At 39.6% G+C, this 24,071-nt stretch overlaps 4 protein-coding genes across 4 annotated transcripts; 2 read left to right on the plus strand and 2 right to left on the minus strand.

The window, feature by feature from the left end:
* The first annotated feature begins 2,914 nt into the window (after positions 1–2,914).
* Positions 2,915–8,519, plus strand: LOC146311902 (putative protein MSS51 homolog, mitochondrial). The gene is made up of 6 exons (XM_084741661.1): positions 2,915–3,214; positions 4,611–4,760; positions 4,881–5,005; positions 5,803–6,366; positions 6,545–6,638; positions 7,964–8,519. The coding sequence occupies exons 1-6, from the start codon at positions 3,198–3,200 to the stop codon at positions 8,166–8,168; spliced, it is 1,155 nt and encodes a 384-aa protein (XP_084597787.1). The 5' UTR covers positions 2,915–3,197; the 3' UTR covers positions 8,169–8,519.
* A 68-nt stretch (positions 8,520–8,587) lies between these two features.
* LOC146311903 (myeloid-associated differentiation marker-like protein 2) lies at positions 8,588–10,023 on the minus strand. The gene has a single exon (XM_084741662.1). The coding sequence runs from the start codon at positions 9,825–9,827 to the stop codon at positions 8,985–8,987; it is 843 nt and encodes a 280-aa protein (XP_084597788.1). The 5' UTR covers positions 9,828–10,023; the 3' UTR covers positions 8,588–8,984.
* Positions 10,024–12,531: 2,508 nt separating this feature from the next.
* LOC146311904 (myeloid-associated differentiation marker-like protein 2) lies at positions 12,532–13,497 on the minus strand. Its single transcript, XM_084741176.1, has one exon. The coding sequence runs from the start codon at positions 13,489–13,491 to the stop codon at positions 12,595–12,597; it is 897 nt and encodes a 298-aa protein (XP_084597302.1). The 5' UTR covers positions 13,492–13,497; the 3' UTR covers positions 12,532–12,594.
* Positions 13,498–14,368: 871 nt separating this feature from the next.
* On the plus strand, positions 14,369–22,855 carry cog7 (component of oligomeric golgi complex 7). The gene is made up of 17 exons (XM_084741369.1): positions 14,369–14,854; positions 15,999–16,147; positions 16,365–16,481; positions 16,687–16,855; positions 16,969–17,051; positions 17,159–17,281; positions 17,670–17,868; positions 17,959–18,086; positions 18,200–18,354; positions 19,119–19,235; positions 19,331–19,396; positions 19,527–19,713; positions 19,815–19,955; positions 20,121–20,204; positions 20,382–20,496; positions 21,701–21,844; positions 21,939–22,855. The coding sequence occupies exons 1-17, from the start codon at positions 14,689–14,691 to the stop codon at positions 22,103–22,105; spliced, it is 2,310 nt and encodes a 769-aa protein (XP_084597495.1). The 5' UTR covers positions 14,369–14,688; the 3' UTR covers positions 22,106–22,855.
* The last annotated feature ends 1,216 nt before the right edge of the window (positions 22,856–24,071 follow it).

Here is a 24,071-nt window from a genome sequence, read left to right on the forward strand (position 1 = left end):
CTGTGGTTTGTTTTTCTTATAATTTTTGTGATCCTGTTGCATTTGTAGCTGTCGTGGACTTTGAAAGATAATTCCAGTATTTTAAAACTTAGACCCCTTTTTTAAAAACATATTTTGTGGTCTAAATGACTAAAAATCTTTTTGAATTGGTCCATGAGCAGGGTATCTACATGTAACGCCAAATTAAATGTAAAACCTTTTAATGCCAGTTTAATTAAATTAAGGCCAGTTTTGTAACTACAACATCAAGTGGGAAAACATTAGCACACTCCACTGAGTAAATTAAATACATATATTGTCAGTTCAAAATTATAAGTAAGGCAAAATGACAATAGCTGGTTTAGTTGAACATTTACGCTTATTAGCAAAAACCCACGCCAAATGTAACAGGATAACAGAGGCATTCAAATCCCATAAGTATTTAAGACTTTCCCGAACAGAAAAGACTTTTGTATTATTTTATTATTTATTTAAATGTGAATTTAAGACATTTTAAGGATTTTTAAGGACGTAAACTTTGGGGCAAGTGCTCATTTTTAACACGACAGACTCAGATTGATAGCTATGCCAACTCCAACATCATAGAAAGGATTCGAGTAGAGACATTTTCAGACAGACCTGAAGCTCTCTTCAAAGTCACAAGGCTCCTTTGACAAAAACAGTAATCTTACCTCTCAGAATACAGGAGTTGCTGGTCTATCGCTGCCTTGAACGGTTAGCTTGTTTGTGTTATTGTGCGACTTTGGTGATCGAACCCTTTAAAACACAACACAACATAATAGTTGTTACACGTTGAGGGGGGGACACACCATCTCTCTTAACAATAAAAAGGCTAAAAAGCCTGACAGCATTTTGTTCGATGGCTGTTTTCAGGTTTGATAACAGTAACACCAGACAATACAATGTAATCCAAAAAACAGCATGAGCCACAGCCTCAAAAATTGCCTGTCTGACAGTCTAGACAGAACTGAGTAGTATATGCTTCATCCATTGCAGGCCTTTTGTAAGAGATTGCATTATATTACAAGGAAGGCATGGACAAATCACAGGATTTTTGCCTCTGTAGCAGCTTTAAAAATGCCACTTCATGACTACAAAACTAAACTCACTTTCTGCAAACATTTCTGATAATGCTGTGTGAGCCTCTTTCCTTATAGACACATCCAGAAATCGCAGTCACAAAGAGGAATGGCTTGATTTCCCCCTAATTTAGCAGGATCCAAGTGACACCAGTGGCACATTCAAACACTTGGTGAGTATAATGTAAGTTATTAATATTATTCTGTCTTATCATTGTAATTTCATCATGTGCAGTAAATCGGTTCTAAATCAATAACAAAACAGGAGTGTGGAAATAGAGACGCTGCTACCTTTAACAATACAGGAAGTGAATTGCTGTGCTGCTTTTTGATTAATGTGTGAAAATTAATGACATGACACTGATGCCAGTGTGTGAACCATGTCACCACATCGCTGTCTGCAGGTGTTTCTTGTCTTGCTTCATATGAGAGAGGGAAATGTCTTGATATTGTTGGTGCAACAGCCTCCACAGTGTGACACTGCCCTCTAGTGGATGAAAGTGGTTAAAGCACAGAAGGTGTAGGTTAGGTTGTACAAACAATCATAGTGGGGTTCAGGGCTTTTTTTTTTAGTCATCATATAAATCAATGTAATGTTTCCATGGCAGCTGTATAGATATAAAATAGCGGGCTTAATACAAGTGTCACTAATTCTACTAACCCTTTCAATGCAGTGTAGCAGTTTTTTCCAATGAGACAACATGCACAATAACAGATGCCTGACTCAGTTTGACCTGAATGGAACAGAACCTTAATTAGCATCACTGGTAACAGCTGTGTTTACACGACTATTTCATGTTAAAATGGCTGTTATAAAAAAGGTCTGTAAAAAAAAAAAAGGTACCTCAACGTTCCTGTGCACCGGTACCAAATTACAATGCAGATGTTAGCAGCAGCAGGTAGCCATCCATTAGCAATATATCTTGTATCTAAGGAAAGCTGAGTCCCCCCTAGCCCACACTTGTGTGCATACAACAAAAGAATAATAATAATAATAATTATATATAATCATGTAATAGATTTATTCCAAAGCTTTACTATCCAAAATAAACATCAATTATATTGTTTCTATTCTTAGAACCTTTACATTTAGTAAATCTCTCATTTCTATTTATAAGCTTAACATTTTTTTCTTTAAACAACTCAACAGAGTAGCTTAGACACACTCATCCTGACCAAAAGAATAATAACGCTTCATTATCACAGAGCCTGATGGAGGTGTGCCCTAAGTAGCCTATTATTTTTAATTAAGGACAAACAAATGTATCTTTTTAAATAGTTTTGTATACAGACATCTGTATAAATTCTGATTTTAGTTAACATCTGCAAATCTAATTTTGACAACCTCAGAGCAGACAAAGTCTTGTGGACACCCTGTGATTTCTGGTGCCTGGACCCCAGGTTGGTAATTAATGATAAACAATAATAAACAACAGAAGTAGATAAGTTAAGTACAAAAGTAGGTAAGTAGAAAAATAGTTACAGCAGTCACATTTAAAGTAATATTGGCAGTTGTATTGGGAAGTAGTAAAAATAAAGTTATATTGCACCAGATAATGAATGTAAGATAGCACATGGTTTTGAATGTAACTGTACATTATAATAATAAACATGTAAAATGCCAAGGTAAATGGTTTGAAGTGTGGCTGTAAGTAGATAAGTCTAAATTTGACTGAGCAATTAAAGAAGCCGGTCATCAACCATCATGTTTTTTTTTTGTGTGTGTTTTTTTAAGTATTGTTTTAGACACTGTTAAAGCACTGGTGTCCAGTACCATTGTTTTGGCATCGGTATTGGAAAAAAAAAAAAAACAACTTACAGAGGTACAGAGGCTTTAAATCTGGGTCAAACAGATTTAATTATTACCAGGGTAAAAAGATGGAACTGTGTCAACATAAATATTTTTGCTGGTGCCCCCGTGCAGGCAGCTGGTGCCCTGTTTTCACCCCTGGCCCTCAGACAGCCTGAGTCCGCCCCTGCTTGTAGCTCCTGTCAGGTCAGGAGGGGTCTGCAGTTTTCTGGACGGGAGAGAACAGCTGTTTTTATCTGGCAGCAGCGGCTCACACCACAAAACCACACAGGAGCAGCAGAGGAGGAAACAGCGAGACTCGTTTACAAATGACGGAAACAGTGAGGTATGTAGTTTTTTTTTTTTTTTGGCCCAATTATTACCATATAATTTTTTGAGAACATGTCAAAATTTACATTTCCACCCCACGACACCGTGAGAGTCACGTGTGTCCGGTGCTCGTTATCAAGACAACTCGACATTTGAATGACATTATAAGCCTGGTTCATACTTTCACACCCTGCTGTTTCATTCGCTTTCTGTCCGAGTTGTCACCGTGAAGCTTCAGGCCCCTTATTATTTTCTGCAACCCTTTTTTTTTTGTCATATAAACTCGGTATGAATCTGCCCCTGCAGCCCCCCATTCCTCTCATGTTCCAGTCTAATAATAGAAAGTGGAGGCCTCAGTAGTCTTCATAGTGAACTGTAGACAGGCTGTGTTTAACCACTGAACATGGTTTCACTTCCACTACTGATATATCAGCATGTGGTGTTTATTATTTAACTGTTATCCAAATTAAATGCTTTACTTACTTACTGTACTTACTTACTACTTTAATTAATGTTCACTAAGATAAGATTATCTTGAAGGAAATTCTTGTGCCAGGGATTGGTCCAAACTTACAGTAACATGAGAATAAACACAATAAAATGTTAAATATAAAATATAAAGTGTATAGAGAGTAAATGCTAAAACAGTGCCCAGTACATTAATGGGAGTAAGATAAGTTAAGCAAAAAAGCAAAAAAAAAAAATTCTAGTAATATTAGTTTTCAACATCATAGACTATATTATATTCATTATCATGTGCAATATTACTTTTTTGTTACGTTTAATGTCATGTTTTAATAACCATGTGTAATATTACTTTCACTATCATATGCAGTTCTTTGCATTGTTGTCCTTTACAATTATGTTTAATATGTGTTATTTTTCCATTCATTATGTGATGCAATATAACTTTTTTAATTACGTCTCAATACAACTGCCAATAATCTTACTTCAGTTGCTATTCTATTCAGCAATGTTTGTTTGCATTTACCCTTTATGAATTTCATATTTTATAATTCACTTATATTTGATGCTCTATAATAATTATAATTGTTATTCCTATGTTACTTTCATTTTGGAGCAACCTGGCACAAGAATTTCCTTTTGGATTAATAAAGTTCTATCTTATCCTAATAGAGTTATGTTGCACAAGATAATGAACGTTAATTGCATAACAAAAACAAAATATTGTGCATGATAATAATGAGCAGTAATAATGCACATAATAATGAAAACTAATTTTGCACATGATAACGAGCATAATCTTTCCCATGATGTCGATTGACTGCTTGTCAGCTATTAAATATATTGCCAACGATTTAGATAATCCATAAAATGCTTTGAAAAATAAAATATTTCTAATTTATTCTGTTTTTTTGAGTCTTAATTTCTTCTTTTATGTGTCTCTCCAGATGTGGTCCGGAGACCAAGGGTAAACCCATGGCCTTCCGGTCTCAAAAAGAGATGTTCGAGAAGATGGAGGAATCTTATAGAATTTGTGCATGTTGTGAGAAGAGGCCAAACGAGCTTCCGAACCCACAGAGTCTGAAGCGTTGTAGCAGGTACGAAAAAAACAAAACAAAAAAAAAAGGTCTCACCCAGCAGGCCTGTGCAGCCTTATCAAAGTGAGTAATTTTACAGTCACAGATCTCTACAGATCTCTCACTCCTCTCTTTGCACAGATGTCTAAATGTTTACTACTGCTGTAAGGACTGTCAGAAGGACGACTGGCCCAAACACAAGAAGTTCTGCTCACAGCTGCGTCTCACTGCCATCGACAGAATCGTGGAATGGCTCGTGTTTAAAGGTAAAATGTTTATGAAAGACAGTTCACACAAACAGTAAAAGACGGTGAGAAAAGCCAGATGAATTCTTCTTCTTCTTTGGTGACATTTTTCAGTAAGGGCACACATCACATACGTAAGTAAAGGTTTACTAATGCATGATTTACTTCATGAATTAATGCAGGGTGTTATCATGGATTCTTGATGCTCACTACTAACAAATCATCAAGTCACTATGACTTTATGTGTTTAGTTCACACTTCATAGAGCATGAGGAAGGAATGTTATTTCACAGTACAGTGGCCCGGTAGCTCAGGTGTTTGGCCCATGTACTCAGGCTGTGAGTCCTCTGCAACGGTAAATAAACTTTTACAAGGAGTAGATGTTTAATAATGATAAAATTGAGCAGTATGTTAATGGAGTCTGGCGGGCAGGAAGGCAGACAGTCATTTGTCAGTGTCAAAGTATAATGTTGTACTGGTCCTGCGCTGGTTTAGACTCAGAGGCCCTGCAACCTGCAGGCAACCTGCCTGAGCTTCAAGTCTGGGAAGAACAAGGGGGAAACAACTCGCTTCAACCATAGATCGTGTTTTAAATAGGGATTCAGCCTATTTAACATACAGTCTAAGGGTCCAACTCACAATATGGACTTAATTTTAATCTCTTGGGGTCATACATATTGCTCCTTTAAAGTGTTGCTTCTTTTATGAAAGGAATAAATGAATGTACAATGTACAAGCAAGGATAGTTACCAAAAATCACAACTTGACTCTCTTTCTGTTAAATAACTTAGCTAATTGAATTGTTTTTCTACCATTAGGGGACCTTCCCTTCCCTACAGACAAATGGTCAAAGCCTGAGTCAGAGGTTAAATGCTGGGATGACTGGCTTGTCATGCAGGGAGACCTCATGGCTCGCCTCGAGCCCATTTTAAATGGAGCAAACATGAAAGAGTTGTGGACCAACGCTGGCAGGCCGCGGCCTGGCGACGAGGACCTGAAGCAGTCACTGTGGAGGGTCTGCAGCGAGTTCTTCTCCAGGCCGCTTACCATCGCCTGGGGGATGAGGCTGTTCGGCCTGAAGCCTTATTCCAAACCTCTCACCATCCACCTGGTGGGAGCAGGACACACTGAGACTCTGGCGGCCAGACTGACCGACTACGACGAACTGAACAAGATGTTTCCCGGGCACCAGGGTATCGAGATAGTCATGGTGGGACCAGAGGTGGTGGACGGCCCCATCGTCAGGCCTCCTCTCAGGGCGTTTGGCCCCAGGCAGAGGGTCTACATCAGCGCCTACAAAGGTCTCTACCACCAGTTCTGGGAGGAGCTGGTGGAGAAAGAGGAAGCAGCCAAACCAGACTTGGTGGTTGGATTTCATCCTGGTGAGAGCAGATTTCCCATCACACAAAAATATAATACAGAACTCATTTTTACACTCTAAAATCTGAATTGTTGTTTTTGTGCCGGTAAACAGCGAGCTGAAATAATGAGTTAGGAGGAGGCTCCTGTTTGTAGTGAGCTGGTTTTGATTTGTTTTCCTTTCCATCTTTTTGTGTCAAGGATTTGATGCCAGTCAGGGTCTGGACGAGGGCTGGCTTCCAACACTTCTCCTCCTCAGGGATTATGAGATTCCTTCAGTGTTTACTGCTCTCAGGTGAGGTTACAGAATAGTAGCCACACACATACTGTAGAGGAATACTTTACAAGTGCTTCATGTAATTTTGGGGTAATTTAATCTACTACAATGCTTCATATTTTATAAACTGATCACATGTTGTTTATGCAAAATCTTTATCTAATAAGTAACAGTGAAACAAAAAATACTGGAACAAAGAGTACATTTACCTCCAATCCAATCTATTGAAGTATCATTAAAAGGTAGTATAAGAAGCATTACTTGAGTAAATGTACTTCATTACTATCAACCAGTGCAGTTCTGTTAAAATGATCTCAGTTATCTACCTTATTATTATCAGATCTCTTTTAGGTTAAAATCTTAAATAATAATCTAAAGTTTAAACAACAATTTCATTTAGTTTTCTTTATAGAAATGAATGAAATGCTGAGATAAAGGCCTACTATATACATTTATTAAGAAGTTTTCTTACACCCCTTAAAATCAAAGAGGCCTTACAACCCCCTGTGAAGCTTTGGCCAGGGCTGTGTCTAGTTTTTTTGTGGTCTTATGCAAAATGTTGGTTGGGTGCCGCTATTTTGTGAAAATATGGTGGTAGTATTCCAGCTCCCCTAAGGTGGTCCAGGGTCATGCATATGATATTTAAATCTGGTGCTCTTTCAGAGGATTAGCAGCAAGATCTGTGATTTTTTTAAAACATTTTTTTCTTTCAAATTCAAACCAAATGACTCAAGTTCACCCCAACAATTTAAACCTACAGAAGATGTTGATATGTGTGAAACACTGGAGGACAATGGAGAAATGGAGAAAGATTTTTACAGAATCTTTGGGCCTGGCTTTGGTGACCCCTAGTGGGGGCTGAGACCCCCATGTTGGAAACCAATGGTGTAGATAAATACACTACTAATTAACACAATGATATTCTGGTTGTTGCCTATATTGCAAGTACTGTTAGTTTTAGGATTTGTGAAGTATAGTCATATGCATTACTGGACCACCATGTTTTTTTTCCATTCTAATCAGGTAATATATGATCAATAAGCAATAATCTTTAATTGGTTGTAATTTCAAACTGTCTTCCATTCAGCTAGCCAGACACCCATTTAATGTAACTGTAGATAGTAGACAAATTGTCAGATTGACATTGATGCATATTATTTGCATCGCTGACGTGTATTCTGCACACAGTGTGTGAAATTATGCAAATATACCGAAAACCTGATTAATGTATTGACCAAGTCTGCTCTTTATCTTCTCACTGCTCTCCTTTCATTTATCCAAATTCATCTGAGGTGTGTGTCATGTCCACCTGGCTGCTAATGCTTCTTGTCCTCCGTCCACAGTGAGACAGAGATGACCTACTCCCTGCAGATCCTGCTGGAGTTGGAGATGGACATGAAGGGAAGTGGAGCAAACCCCTTCACTTCGCTGAAACCGGAGGTGGTGGGCTCGTGTCTCAATAAGCCCCCCGTCTTCTGCAACTCCCACTACTTTTGTTTCCAGGGTCTGCTGGAGACTGTGGAGTTTGAGGAACCAGATGAGGCCTGAGGAAGTGCATTTTTGTGTGTTTTTTTTTTTCTTTTTGGACTATGAAGCATTGTTCTCAAATGCTTGTGTTTTCATATAATGACGTCATTCAAAAACGTGTTAAAAATAGTGTGTAAATCCATGTCCCTTGTGTTTAAAGGTACTTTGGTGACACCTATGAATGTTTATCATGGCATTTGCATTCACTATCTCAGTTTCACAGCATGTAACTGCCAGAGTTGGGAGATTTGAATATACTGTCTCTGAACTATTACTATGCTAGCGGAGAGGCAATAAAACTTTGTACACCTAGTCAAATGTCTACAAGGAACACTTTCAAATTATTAAAGACAGATGAGACTCCGTTGTCCAGTCGGGTTTGAGCACAGTTTTTCTTCTTCTATTTTATAGTCAGAATTTAAACCATACAATCATTTTACTTTGACAAGAATTTAGTAAAAAGCCATATTTCATAATGAGGTTACATTTATATACTAACATCTTTTGAAAATTAAGCATCTAAAACAATATGACAGCCAAAACACCCATAAACAGAGCCATAAATGGTATAGGCTGAATCCCTAATTAATGTATGATTGATTTAAAGCTATCTACTAAAGTAAATATATTACAGATTTTTCCTTTAAGCATCTAAGACATCATGACACATTCAAATCCAAATATTTTATATGATTTTGGGCAACATACAGCACATACAAACAGCTGCTGCCCCTTAACTGTTTTTCTCAGTAAAACAGTGAACTTCTGAGAAAATGAAGCCGTGCACCAATCAGTGTTTCCATCTTATTCTGTAAGTACCTGTAATTTTTTACCTTTCTAGCGAGCTTTAAAGGAAAGATACAGGTCCACAATGTATAAGACAAGATTGATAATGGCTCCCACAGTCACGGTGTGCAGGTCTGCATAGGAACAGTATTTACAGATGTAAGCATCGTGCCTGTAGCGTCTGTAACCAAAGACACACCAAAGAATGATGGCGAGCACGTACGCCACCACTGCCACAATGTTGAACACTAACTCGATCAAAGTCAGCGGAAATGGGATCAAATCCCGCAGGAGTTTAAGCAGATGGAGGATTATGATGATCACAGTGACCACGAGGCAAACGAGAAATATGATGAGGCTGATGATCATTCCAACAGGACGATAGTACCATACCCCCATCACAAAGTAGTCAGTGGCAGCAGTGATGATGATACAGGCGATGAAGGCCTCTGTCATGCGGAGACTTCCTCTCAGCCCACAGAGGTAGCCGTTTGGACACGCCTTTCTTTGCACCACAGTATCGATCCAGAAGACGACGGAGGCAACCAGGGAGAAGATGAAAACAAAAATGTTGATGATGCAGGTTAAGCAGACAAAAACAGCTGCAAAGATGATGGTGGCTGAGGTGATCATCACTGCACACAGGGTGATCAGCCCGGCAGTCAGGTCGGTCCAGTCGGGGAGGAAGGCAGCCAGGAGGATGTTCCACTTCATTTCCTCCATGATGACGATAACCGTTGGCACGACGATGCAGAAAAACCAGACAAAGACACACCAGACCCCCCATGGACTCACCATTGGGCCTCTGAAGAAGACAAAGATGAAAGCCAAAGAGCTGAAGATGATTTCCAGGAGGCGCAAAATGCCCTTAAAGCCTTTGAATGGACCACACATGATGCTCAAATCAGAGACAAGACTCAGAGATGCTCAGAGGTCAAAAACAGGAATCAAAAGTCTCTGCATTTACGCCAGCACTCTGCAGGATGAACTGTACTTATTGCTACCTGAGCAGTGACTGTGACTACTTCAGCCGCTAGTTAACTACTGTTTAATTCTCATATTGAGATAACGCCTTATATATCAGGCAGGCACTGTTTACACACTTCCTTCTAGTCAAATTTCCTGATTCACAAGTTACTCTTCAGCTCATTGGTGTGTTTTCCATGAATGTATGAAGAGAAAGGAGACGCCTTTTAATATAGGCCTTCAGCAGGGGTTTTCAGAGTCTGAGGCTGTGGATCTCCCCTCTGACAAAGGATGCCCCCCAATTCCTGGCTTATGATTATGCTATTTGCTCCCGTAGACACTCAGCAGAACCAAGATCAGAGATCAGATTGCACAAAATACATAAAAAGGGTCTTTCCAATGGCTTTTATTCATTTTTGACTGCGGGAAAGTGGGAAAAACAGCAAAATTCCACCAAACTACTGTATCTCTTTATCCAAATCAAACACATCTAGGCTATTCTATGTGATCTCCTTCATTTCCATTCACTGAGCCTCCTCTAAAACTGTGGAGACCCCTGGAGAGGTCCACCTCCCACTTTGAAAATCTCTGGCTTACACTAAATTGTGTTACTGCCCCCAGTACATGCCAGTTTTTAAAAAAATCTGCTTAATTATAGAGTTTTCCTGTGGTTGCTCAGTAATTTATTCAGCTGGCAAGTCATAATCAGAATCCAACATTAATGAATAACATTCACTCCCTTATGTGGCTAAAATAAGTGTGAATATACTCCAGATTTTTCCTTGTCTTTCATCTCTGTTACATTTGTTTTCTAAGGATCATCTGCTTGAAAGTAAAGGGACAGTTTACTCAAAAATGAAAACCACATTTTTCCTCTGGCCTGCAGCGCTGCTTATCCGTCAAATGTTTTGGAGATATTAGCAGTAGAAATTACCAGTATTTGAAAAAACTGAGTAGCAAAATCTCTCTAGAAATCATGACCCAATTATTCAAGATAATCCACAGACCTTGTTGTCAGCAGTTTCATGTAGGAACTATTTTCATGCTTGTGATAGCCGTGGCTGTTTTCAGGTTAAAATGATGAGGTGATGACATTTTATATTCAAAAGGTCAAAGGCCAACTTCTCTCTGACATCATGATGTTTAGCTCTCTATCAGTCCTCTGTATAGCGTGTTTCTCACTGCATGTCAATACAGAGATGAAACATACATTTTATTAAATATCTTCCAAGACTTTATTGTATATATTATGTGAGTCTGGATAGACATGGATGTAAACTTCAGTATGTTTATTGGTGGGGGCATCAACCACAAAGCAGTAAATCTAATCTTTCTACACTCCCCATTCAAATCACTGCACTAGCTAGCTCAGTGCTAACATTACAGCAAAGCTGAGGAGGATGCCATTTATTTTCACATCATGTGCTTTCATGATCATGAGCCCCTTGTCCATGAGTAATGCACTAAGAAACTACATTACGCTCCTCACAACAAGGTCTGTGGATTATCTGGAGGAACCGCATCATGATTTCTGGAAAGAGAGAGTGCTGCTGACTTTTTCAAATGTAATTTTTTAGTCTGTTTGAGCACCACAAGCTGAATGCCATTTGGCTCCTTGATATGAAGAGAAAGCAGACACGTCTATGGCTGATATCTCCAAACACCAGAACAATCTGAATGGATAAATACCACTACAAGCCAGAGGAAAAAATGTGTATTTTTGATTTGGGGGATGAACTATCCCTTTAATTTAAGTGAACTGAGATTGATTTCTTTTACCATGGGTAGATCAAAAATATTTTTTACCTTGAAATTTAATTGCAAACTGACAATTGAAAATCAAACAGCTTATTATGACTTACTCCAATATAGTCAGACACATACACGCTGTCTTTCTGTCTCTTTCACACACATTTTTTTCTGTAATTTTAAGCTTTTCATACTGAAAAAACGAGGCCACAAATGTGTCTTTATTAGAGCATCACTTTATTCTTGTTGCACATCAATCTCTTGGTTTTCTGGCCTTCGTCTGTCTGTGGCCGACAGATCCCAGGAAACACAGGTGTGTTCATTCATGTGTAGTCTCATTTTCAAACAGTCGTGATGCAACACATCTTACATCTATTAATATTCACTGGCGTTTATATTTTATATCACAGCAACACATTGAGAAATACATGCAGAGAGCTGATTTGTAATTATTCATCATATATTAAACTTTACAATGAGTCATTAATAAACAGGGCAGTTCAATACTCAGCTGATTAATGTTGAAAATTCTCAGTTTCAAAAAGATTGATACTCAATATATTTATATGTATATATGTATATATGTGTATACACACATACATACACACACATATATACATATACATATATACATATATGCCTACCTGTTGTTGATAACTTTGTTCCAAAATACTCACTATTAGGTCTTGCATTTTGAGTGCAATCCATGATTGGCGTACAGCTGCAGTGCTGTTTCTGTCCTAAGAGATGTGTTGCATGGGCCCATATATGGAAAATGTGATCATGTGACTTCAGGGCAGAAATGGTACTGTTCACCAACTTGAGACCAGGCTTTAAGAGAATTGTTGATTATTATTTAGCTTAAAATGACTGAAATGACTAATCATTGCTGCTCTAGCCAAAATGAATCTGAAGTACAAGTTTAAAGGTGCAGGTTCTAAAAAGTTTAAGTGCGTTTAAAGCCACAGATACCAAGCAGGGTAAAAATGAGGTCCAGTGTGAACAGAATGAGATTCACATAGGTAAAAAAGGCAACAATAAACTGTATGGCCCAGATACAGAAGCTGGGTGGACAGTCACTGGGACGAGGGTTTTTTCTGAATGTGAAGATGGGCCACACGATAGCAGTGAACACATACAGCACGACAGAGATCACCAGGAAGATAAACACAAACCTGTCCAGGTTAAAGGGCAAACACTTCTTCAGTTTCTTGAGGATGTTGCAGGCTATGATTACAGGGAGGATGAGGAAAGGAATGATGTATGCAATGACACACACGATCAGAGCCGGCTTGTCTCTGTAACCAGTCAGCGATATGAAAATGACACAGCTCACAAAGGCCTCCAGAACCTTCCAGAATCCAGGCAGAGCAGCCAGGTAGCTCCCTTTCTTCTTGTCCAGGAATTTGTCCTTCACCACTTCAAGTGCGTAGACAAGGCCGCACAAGAAAGCAAATATGGTCACTATCCAGCCGTACAGACATTTCAGGCAGGCGTAGAAGTTGCCGTAGGTGATAGCGACAGATATGGTCATAAGTGTAGAGGACATAGCCATTCCTGTGGCGAAGTCAGACCAGTCCAAGCAAAACATGTTGAGAATGACATCCAGCCCAAACATCTCAATGATGGTGATGACGAGGGTCATGATGGGGCAGAAGGCCCAGGTGAACATGGCGTAGTTCCAGTAGGTATGGCTGCTCCCCCCTCTGAAGGCACCCAGGAGAAAGGTGACCACACACAGGATGATCTGAGCCATGTGCAGCCCGCCTCGGCCCGTTAACAGAGAAGCAGGATTGAAGACCGCCTTGGACAAGGTGTCCTTAATGTCACCCATTATTCCCATCTTTAAATGAGCAGTTGAAGCACCTACAAAGTTGCTGTGGTGTGTTTGATGTGTGTTCCGTTGCTTTCCTGCCTTCTAGCTCCACTTTTCGTGTGGTTCTTTTCTGCCTTTCTGATTTGCATAATATTCATGAAGTAGACTGTGTGAAGGGATAAATATCTACTGCTGATATGTGCTACAGTCTGCTCTCAGTTCATCTTTTCAGCCACATTGCTCTCACTTCTCCAAGGCCATGTACACTTTGCAAAAACAAATGGAAATGTGCAAAAATATATATATATATATATTAAAATAAAATAATCAGATGACGACTTCATTTGGTCATAAGACTGGTCATAAGATTAAGACTGGTTTGTATGATTGTTTGCCTCAAGAGGGAAGCAGAGTGGATAAATGAGTGCTGTAGGGCTATACATTATGTAAACACTGAAATTTATAGCCCACCCAAACATAATCATAGTAGTTTGATTCGACTGGACGTGATTCGAGGGAGGATGCTATTCCGCTTGTTAGCAAAATTACAAAAAATATACCCTGTCCCCTGTTCATCTTGTCCATGCCCTTGTAGCAGAGGTTTAGTTGAACATGTTAGTATAGTCTGTCGGACTCATTGATCCTTTATGTGACTGGGGTTTGTGCAAGTTAGTCAGTTAATGTTAAGCTAGCTTGCAAGGTCTATTATTTGTGACACTGCTTCGAAACAACGGCTTTAAGTGCTCTTTTTTCTTTTTTCTTGGCCAAGTGTGCTGCACTTTAAAAACACACGAACTGTCCCATTTTTTTGACGGAACATTCTCCATCCTGTTGATGAGATTTTAATCAGTGGGTCACTTTGTTGCGCTGGTGTTTGTTTCCGGGGGGAAGGTAAATCGAACGCACCAAGAGGAAGTTGTTGTCAAGTGTCAATAGCAGTGCCAGCATCCAACATCCAGAACAAACATGTCTCTACTTTTCTTCTCTAAAGCGGTAGACATTTAAAAATAACTCTGGAGGAAGCCGTCGCTTTATTGGAACTATATTTGGTTGTAATGATAATTTCATTTTCCTGGGCTATTTATTTTATATTCGTGTCGAAGCCATTGTTTGGGAAGAATTAGCTAGCTAACGTTAGCAATGGGTCGATGACACAGACTGCACTGCAGCTGGAGAATTTGACTGAACACCGCCTTCTTCACCGGTGAAGGAGTGACGAGGAAAATGGATTTCTCTAAATTCCTCGACGATGAGTTTGATGTGAAAGACTGGGTGAACGGAGCCTTCAAGGTGGTGCAGAAGGACGCTCCGGGGAAGGCGGATACACACGCAGCTACACTGGTGATGAAGCTGCAGCTGTTCATCCAGGAAGTCAACAATGCCATCGAGGGTTAGTAGCTTAAGTAAACTAATGACAGGTCGAACAGTTTGTGGGATGTCCAAGCAAACTGTCTCCTAGTTTATCGAGTACACATAGCTAAAACTTGCACAGCCTAAATGGCTCTGCACGGCATTGACTGCTGTGCTCTGTTTTCGTTACAGTGACAGTTGTTTAAAATATTTTATCCACTCTATTTGTGTCAGTGAGGTTGGCCTTAGATATTAAAAACATATCTAAGTAAAATGCAATAAAATTCAGCAGCAACACATATAGCCCCCAAACAGGCCATAAAGTTGAAACGACGCTCTCTAGTTTGTTTAGTTTACATGGCTGTATATCCACACAGCTGTCATCACTGATTAGACTTACAAAAATTATCCAGTCAGTGGTTTTACTTACATGATATGAATCTACTGTAGTCTGAGTATGTGGGGGCTTGAGATGTGGTTTGTAATTTTGCAGCAATTTAAATTACATTTTAGTAATGTTATAATTGTAATATCAGATATATCATTAGAGAACTGGTAACTGTTAATGCACATGGTAATAGGAAATCAATTTTTTCAAATAGTTTTTGCATCGTTTACATCTGTAAACAAGGCTCATTCAAGGACAGCATTGTTGATGTGAATCATACATTAAGTTTCCACTAGTGAAAATGAATTCAGTCTTAACAGTCCTGCAGGAAATTATTTCGTCATGAAATTGACAATTGTTGTTGAAACTGTTTTAAGAGGTGATGATTGAATTTAAAGAACATTTTGGTTGAACTGTATTGCATTATACAGAGAGGATCTGTTATTTATCTTATTATTGAAGAGTAAGTGTATATAACAGACTACCTGAAACATGATGACAGCAAAAAAAAATCTCATATCTAGAGAGGACTGCAATACTCATTCACCAAAATGTCCATGAGGACTAGGTAGGGCAACTCGTATGTCTTTCACAATCAACATAAACACATCAGAGGAAAAATCACACCAGTCTGTAGGAGATACAGCAGTAAGTTGGGTAGTTTTTCTTTTTCTGTTTTTTGAAACCCATACTGAAGATAACTGCATGTCACCACTGCTGGCAATTTCTTCTGAAAGTTATACTTTTCTTGCCATGTTCTTCATTAAATGAAAGACTGCTGTGTATCTGTGTGTAGAGAGCAGTAATCAGGCACTCCAAAATATGCCCAGAGTGCTGCGAGACGTGGAGGCTTTGAAACAGGAGGCTTCCTTCCTCAAGGAGCAAATGGTTCTGGTGAAAGAGGACATCAAGAAGTTTGAGCAAGACACTGTGCAGTCTATGCAGGTATACACAAGTTCAATCACTGTGCCATTACATAAATAGTACACTTGAAGTATTTTCACAGTTCATAAGTAACATATCGCATGTAAAACAAAGATACAAATGCATATTGACTTTTAACCTGATATTATGTCATTGAAAGCCTGTGAGTGACATAACATATATTTCTAAGGCTATTTATTAGATATGACTTTCCTGTCTTGTGGTTCCTGTTCATCAGGTCCTGGTGGAGATAGATCAGGTGAAGGGTCGCATGCATCTGGCAGCTGAAGCTCTGCAGGAGGCAGACAAATGGAGCACGCTGAGTGCAGACATTGAGGAGACCTTTAAAACACAGGTATAAATGAAAGCCACAGGACGTCACTTGCTAAGTTTTTGTCTGGGTTGCTGGTTAGAGATCACAAATCTTTGCTACTCATCCTGGCTTGGAAAAATTAATTTAAAAATATTAAATGTCTGATATGTTATGAACATCTGATGGTAGTATATTAAGATTCTATTTTGTGAACATAAATCTTGAATATGTTCTCTTCCTTTTCTAGGATCTTGCAGTAATTTCTTCCAAGCTCACCAGCATGCAGAACAGCCTGGCCATGTTGGTGGACACACCAGACTACTCTGAAAAGTGTGTCCACCTGGAAGCTCTGAAGAACAGGCTGGAGGCCTTGGCCAGCCCGCAAATTGTCGCAACCTTTAACTCCATGTCTATAGGTAAGAACCTGTTAGAAGTGCTGTCCGTTTTCAAATTTATTCCAACTTAAATTTTGTCGTTCACTCACAGTGTAGACAAAATAGACTGATGTTTACATGTTGTTTCTCTGCAGACCAAGCCAAGCTCTTTGTTAAAGTCTTCACAGAGATAGATAGAATGCCACAGCTCCTTGCCTACTACTACAAGTGTCACAAAGTAGGTGCCTGACCATTAAAATTCACTTAAAGAAACCATCACAAATTATAGTTTGATGTACATACACTTGAATGCCCATTTATGAATGTCTGTCTTGGCATGTCCAGGGCCAGTTGGTGAGCATGTGGCAGGATCTCTCCCAGAGTGAGCTCAGTCTGAATCAGCAGCTGTCTGAATTCTATGACACTTTGCTCTCCTCCTGGCACTCTCAACTACAGTGGAGCAGCCAGGTGAGACACGCTGCAGCACAAAGACAGTCAGCTTCCAACAATGATAACACACTAATCAGGAAGTCGATACAGGAACTATAAGGCTTTTTAATTTTTTCCTTGTGGTTACCATTTATTTTTGGAATGCCTGGATTGTCTTCCTGATTATTCCAATTTCCTCATTTTCCAAGAGCACTTGACACATGTATGGCTGAATATACAGAGCAACCAGCCATCTCTCTTCTTTGCTAACAGACTATCTGAAATGGCTGGATAGACATCAGTCAGAAAAAGTGTAATATCAAATTATGGGTAGTAAATTTATTATAAGCTTTATTTATTTGGCAATAATAGAAGTCTATAAATACAGCCAGAGTGCTCATTCAGTTGTTCGTACATTGACTAACAGGTGTTCAAGAATCCGTATGAAGTGGTGACAGTGTTGCTGATCCAAACTCTGGGAGCCATGGTCCCGTCCATCCCCGTGTGCTTGAGCACGGCCGTGGAACGGGCAGCCCAGGAGCAGCGTCTCGACACCCTACTGGAACTCCATCACACTACATCCACCTTTGGACACAACCTGGAGGCCGCCATGCTGCCACATTTGGGTCTGTGCATAGAGAAGATGTGACTGTTGATGCTGCAGATGTTGGTGGGTTTAGGGTTTTTACATTCTGTCTGTGTTTTTTTCTCCCCAGGTGAGAATAATCTGCTGAAGGTGAATGAGCTGGTCTGTGCGCTGTATGACCCCTACAAACCTTATCAGCTGCAGTACGGAGATCTGGAGGAAGCTCACCTTCTTATCCAGATCAGTGCTGTCCCTTTGGTTAGACACCACTCACACATACACATGACATTTTTCCTGATTCACTTTTGTTTTCACCTCTGTGTTTGTGCCACCTCTTGTGCCACACTTTACATATTCTCTCATCCCCTCAGGAACATGGGGAGGTAATTGATTGCGTGGAAGAGTTGAGCCACTCTGTTGGCAAGTTGTTTGGCCTGGCCAGTGCTGCTGTGGACCGCTGTGTCAAACTGACTGATGGACTGGCTGTTTGTGGCCTTCTCAAAGCCCTCAAAGCCCTCTTCACCAAGTAAAGATCTTTTATTGTTACAATAATTTGCCACTTATAACACATTAAACCCCCTTGCTTTAGTTATTATCTGAAGTAGGACTGTATGAGGTACTTATCCATAGTCAGTGTATTACCAGTGGATGACAGTTGGCATGCCACTGGTTAGGAGATGCTAAGAGGAATACCAGGATGGAAGCTAAGCAATGAACTTTTGTAGATGGGGTCAGCCCCAAAACGAGGTGTTTTTTAGCCACTTAAAAAAGGTCCACCAAAAAAAAAAATCAATATCATTTTAAGTGTACACTGTGGGAAACTGGAGTTACACAAGCCAGATATTGCTCTCTCCAAACCAACCAGACTCCATAGGAAATATCAGTAATTTTACCTCACACACCACAGGAGTTGCTGGTCTACTGCTTTCTCAATTTGTCAGTTAGTTTGTGTTATTGTGTGACTGCTGTGTTTTAAAAGGATAGTTTGGATTCACCAAAGTCACACAGTAACACAAACAAACTAACAGATCAAGGCAGTGGAAGAGCAGCAACTCCAGTGTCCTGCACGGAAAAATGCCTGATTTCACTTATAGCGTTTGGTTGGTTTGGAGAGAATGACTTTTGGCTTATTTGATGGCAGTTTCCCATCAGGAAAGGCTGTTTGATGGCAAAGTATTGTAGCTAATACACAGGCTATTGATAAGTACTTCATACAACCCCACTTCAAATAATCCAATCTATCCTTTTAATCGATGTATGTATCCAGCAATAACATTGTGTTTGTTCTAGATATGTGTCAGACTTCTCAACAACACTACAGTCAATCAGGAAGAAGTGTAAACTGGAGGATACTCCAAGTTCATCTGTTTTTCAGGAGGACTGGACAGCTTTCCAGAACTGTGTCAGGTCAATATTTTTTTTTTTTTTTTACATTTGAGACAATTTCATTGGTTCAGTACAATTTTTTTTAATACTAAATGGTTTTGTGTTTCATTTTGCAGGATTATTGCCACTTGTGGAGAATTACTTAGACAATGTGGAGCCTTTGAGCAGCAGCTGTCAAACAAGTAAGAGAATATGTTCTATATATCATAATGTGCCCTTTCACCCTAAACCATGCATCCATTTAAAACGCACAATGTCAGATTGCAAGGTATTGCATGTGTGTCCTCTGAACATAATCAATCCTTCCCACAGGATCCTGGGCACAGCGGGTAAGTACCTGTCAGAGTCGTACAGCCCACGCAGCCTGGCCGGTATCCAGGAGGCCAGTTCCACAGAGAGGAAGAGTGCCACCAAGAATCCCTGGCAGGAGTACAACTACCTTCAGAGGGGAAACATGGCTGAATACAACAGTCTGATGGAAGTCCTCTACTCGCTAAAGGTGCGGTGTCGAGCATGGCACGGTGTCAGAATGATCATCAGGTGGTTTATCAAAGACCCTCTGCAGCTGTTTTCATGCATCTCTTTCCTCTCGTCTTGCAGGAGAAGGGCACCGGTAACTCCAGCCTGTTAGCAGAGCCCAGGTCCGCTCTGACCAGGCTCAACCAGCAGGCCAACCAGCTGGCCTTCGACTCCGTCTTCCTGCAGATCAAACACCAGCTCTGCCTCGTCTCCAAGATGGAGGTGATTAAGTGTCAAGTTTCTACATGATTGGATTTGAAATACTGATTGACACCATTGGAGTGCACTGCTGAGAGCTTTTGGATTGTCTCTGTGTGTGTGCATTTGACTGTTGGATGTGCCGAGTCTATTTTAATCTCACCTCTCACTGTTTGATTTTTTTTTCAGAGACAAGAGGCACCTGGTTTGGGAGAGAGCTATACAGAGGACCTGCCTACTTTCAGCCTGTCACCACAGGAATACATAACAAATGTTAGTCAGGTTTGACTTGAATATATGCCATGACATTCAGATTAAATAATTAATTACAACGTGCAGTGCAGATCAATTTTTTGTGCATATTCACAGCTAACACAAGCACCATACATATTATAGTGCAGGTCCAAGACAGCAGATATATCAAACTAGACGTCTGTGTTTCCCCTTCAGATAGGACAGTACCTGATGTCTCTGCCTCTCCACTTGGAACCATTTGTGACTCAGGAGGACCCGGCACTAGAGATGGCCCTACATGCTGGGAAGCTGCCTTTCCCTCCAGAGCAAGGTTTCTGATTATCAACCCTTATTCTCCTCCCAGTCTAATGCTCCACGCTCCTCTTCTCCACTTTTCTCTTTATTACAGTGTACACTTCCTGTGTATTGCTTAAGCCTGAAACCTCTCACTTTCTAATTTCTTTTAATTCATTGATTTTTGTTTAACAAGAAAGACAACAACCCCCATGATCCCACACTACTTCACAGCATCATCAACCTAAGTTTATTGTTGTTTTAATGTAAGAGACCTAATGACAGAAATGACGTACTGTGTTTAAATTTGCAAGTTAAAGCCACTGCAGTGAGGTTTTAACTGGTTATGAAACAGTCTCAATTTAATACTGATTCCTGTATATGAAGGTTGCCACTGTGTCGAATTCTTCTTGAAATCAGATGAAAGGAGCCTGTGTTTACATTTTTCCAGGCAAAGTTACAGTGAATAGTACATTAGCCATTTAAATTGAAGCAGGAGGAAGCTTTTGTTTGAATAGTTTGATTTTTGATATTATACTTTGTGATTATAACGGTGGAAACAGAGGGGCCTCCAAAATCAGCGCAATGTGAAAGTTCATTGTAGTCGCTTTAAAAGCGCTGCCAACTATAATATTAATATGTGAAAAAACTGATAAGTTCTGTGGTAAAATCAATTATCTTGGACTGAAACCATGGCACTGGAAAATGGAACCAACCCTATGCAATCTGACACCCAAATAACACTGGCCCATTTCCCCGATAGCTGGGTAGACGAGCGGCGTTTGATAGGAGGGTCAGTGTGAAATCTGATCATATTCATTATCATTAAAATGTCTGATACCCTCCCAAGCGCAAGATGCAACATTAAATCTAAGGAAGGATAGCACGAGTTTGATGCAGAAATAAATCAGTTTTTGGTGTATGTAGGTCAAATAATGATTGCAGCAGAAGAATAAACCCAGAGAGTCTATTACTGTATTCTGTAAGACAAGCAATCTGTCATCAAGCCCGAGACCCACGAGGTCAAATTCTTATCAGTAAAATGTGCCATGGGACTGTACTTTTTTTGTTTTGTTTTTCCTTTTTCCTCCACCTCTCAGCTCTTTTTTTTCCTGACACCCTGTATATAAATTCCCACCTGCTGAAAAAAGTATCCTCTCTTCGCACCACTAACTCTTGTTCCCTTTACACCTTGTCATGAATGACGCACTTTTTGAAACATCAGTTTCCTTCTGTCTCAGGCGATGACCTTCCCGAGCTGGACAACACAGCGGACTACTGGCTGGGCTCCATTGCTCGGGCAACCATGCAGACGTACTGTGACGCCATCCTGCTCATTCCCCAGCTCAGCACCCATTCCACTAAACAGCTGGCCACAGATATCGGTACAGTAACCAGCAATTTCTTACGATCGCTAAACAAGACAACGATCTATTCTCTTGGTTAAGTTGTGTCAAATTTACTCTTCCTGCTCCACAGACTATCTGAGCAATGTGATGGACGCTCTGGGCCTGCAGCCCTCCCGCACTCTGCAACACATCCTCACCCTGCTGAGGGCCAAACCAGAAGACTACAGACAGACCGCCAAACTGCTGCCCCGTCGCCTGGCCTCCACCATCGCTGCCGTCCGCTCCATCGACTACTGACAGCAAGAGAGAGGAAGATAGACTCTGTACGTATAGAGGCTCTGAGAGCGGCTCGCAGGCGTGTTTGACTCATTCCCAGGTTGTTAACAATATGAAGAAGAATGCGATATCAATTGGTTTACATGTTACAGATGTGCGGCTACAGCATTTAAGGATTATAGCCCTGTCTGAATGGGATTTATGGGAATGTTAAGAGGTTGAAATCAGGGTGGTTCAGGCTTTTTTTTAATACTGATTAACGTTGAGTGTGATTTTGAATGAAGTCTCACCGGTGATGATGCCTTCAAGTCAAACCAAAAGGTGGAAGTGTCTTGACTATACATCTTTAATATCTACATTTTTAAGTTGCATCTAAGGAATTAACAAAATGTACATCAGGGGATGTGTGAGAGCATTTAAAATCTATACAGGTGATATGTTTGTTGTTAATTATTTGTCATACTAATATAATGAATCTGTTGTTAAATTATATTAAGGTAATATTTCTGCCATGAATTCTACATTCTGTTAACTGAGCTTCACATTCAGCAGTTGATTTAAAGGTGAAGGTGTTGGACAGATAGTCTCCATGTGGACATTTTTTTTTATTTTTCCATGCAGTTTCACGAAAATCTGTACATAAAAGATTGACATTAAGACTAAAATGGAGCATATTGTGTTAATTTTCATTAAACTATTTTTATTGTTTAGATGAATGAACCTGTAATGTAATCAATATAGTTTAATAAATGTAAGGCCTTTTCTGGTAAATCCTTTTCATAACCCCACATTGGTTGAACTGCATGCGTCCAGTGTCCTGAGGGTCCACTGTGTAGGATTAAGTGTCATCTTGGGTGAGCTTTCAGGTTCCAAACACGTCATCTTACCCTCTCATTCCAAGCATGTAAGAGAACCAAGAACAAACAATCAACAATCCATGGAAGAGGAGCCACGCCTCTTCTACATATAAAGGGCTCATTCGAAGGTTATGAAAACACAATGATTCTTATTTTGTTTGTACACTAAAAAACACATTTTTATATATTCTGCCAATAGATCCCATAAAATCTCACACACTGGACTATTAAGAGTGCTGCATTTAGCTTTTTTTTTTTTCTTTTGTTCTTTACCGAATGTATTTGCACCCTCAAGTCATGAAAATTGGCACGTCTGTCACAGTCAGCTGTCAGGGGAGTTCTGCAGAAATAGAAGACTTCGCTGAAACATGCAGGTAAGACTCCTGACTGAGAAGAGGGACACCTTGGGTCATTTAAGGTTTTGGTAAAATTCTTCAAACTTTTATTTGATGTGGAGCTGCAATGATTAGCTGATGAATTGGTAATTTGTCAACTGTTACATTTATTGCCAGTTATTTTGATAATCAATTTATTGCTCTGAGTAACATCTCCTGTTTCCTCTAGTCCTCTGTGACAGTTAACTGAATGTCTTTGGGTTGTGGACAGAACCGAGATTTGAGGATGTCATCTTGGTCTTTTGGAAACAGTGATCAAGGCTTGTCGTTTTCTGTCATTACATAGACCAAATGATTAATCGGAAAAATTAACAAATGAATCTATAATGAAAGTAATTGAATGTTGCAGTCCTAATTTGATGTAGTGAAAAATTCAGATTGACTGGAAACAATTTTGAACCCTAAGATGAATGAAATTAGTGTTAAAACATGATCAACAATCGACAGAAAAGTAATTTGCAGGATTTGATAAATGATTAATCATATAAGTCGACTTTTAAGCAAAATTGCCATACAATAGTTAGTTTAAACTTTACAAATGTGTAGATTTACTACTTTTCCTGGTCTTTGTGTTATCAGATTGCACAATCCAAAAAATGTGAAAGATAGCACTTCTGAAGTTTTGAAGTCAAGGACAGAATACTCATAACTCTCACATTTCACCAGTTTGTGTTTTTCTACTGTGATGTGAGCCGAATAAAACTGAGTATTTTGTTCTTGACTTAAAAACTCGAG

Source organism: Lutjanus erythropterus, chromosome 17, assembly GCF_056507025.1.
Source record: "Lutjanus erythropterus isolate fLutEry1 chromosome 17, fLutEry1.hap2, whole genome shotgun sequence".
Taxonomy (NCBI): domain Eukaryota; kingdom Metazoa; phylum Chordata; class Actinopteri; order Lutjaniformes; family Lutjanidae; genus Lutjanus; species Lutjanus erythropterus.

Excerpts from the sequence above, each read along its gene's own strand:
- LOC146311902 (XM_084741661.1), top strand. Across the intron at positions 5,006-5,802 it reads GGAATGGCTCGTGTTTAAAG|GGGACCTTCCCTTCCCTACA; the intron begins GTAAAATGTTTA and ends TTCTACCATTAG. Across the intron at positions 6,639-7,963 it reads TCAGTGTTTACTGCTCTCAG|TGAGACAGAGATGACCTACT; the intron begins GTGAGGTTACAG and ends CTCCGTCCACAG.
- LOC146311903 (XM_084741662.1), bottom strand. The coding sequence starts at position 9,827 with ATGTGTGGTCCATTCAAAGGCTTTAAGGGCATTTTGCGCCTCCTGGAA.
- LOC146311904 (XM_084741176.1), bottom strand. The coding sequence starts at position 13,491 with ATGGGAATAATGGGTGACATTAAGGACACCTTGTCCAAGGCGGTCTTC.
- cog7 (XM_084741369.1), top strand. The coding sequence starts at position 14,689 with ATGGATTTCTCTAAATTCCTCGACGATGAGTTTGATGTGAAAGACTGG. Across the intron at positions 17,052-17,158 it reads ACTACTACAAGTGTCACAAA|GGCCAGTTGGTGAGCATGTG; the intron begins GTAGGTGCCTGA and ends TGGCATGTCCAG. Across the intron at positions 19,956-20,120 it reads GCCTCGTCTCCAAGATGGAG|AGACAAGAGGCACCTGGTTT; the intron begins GTGATTAAGTGT and ends TTTTTTTTTCAG.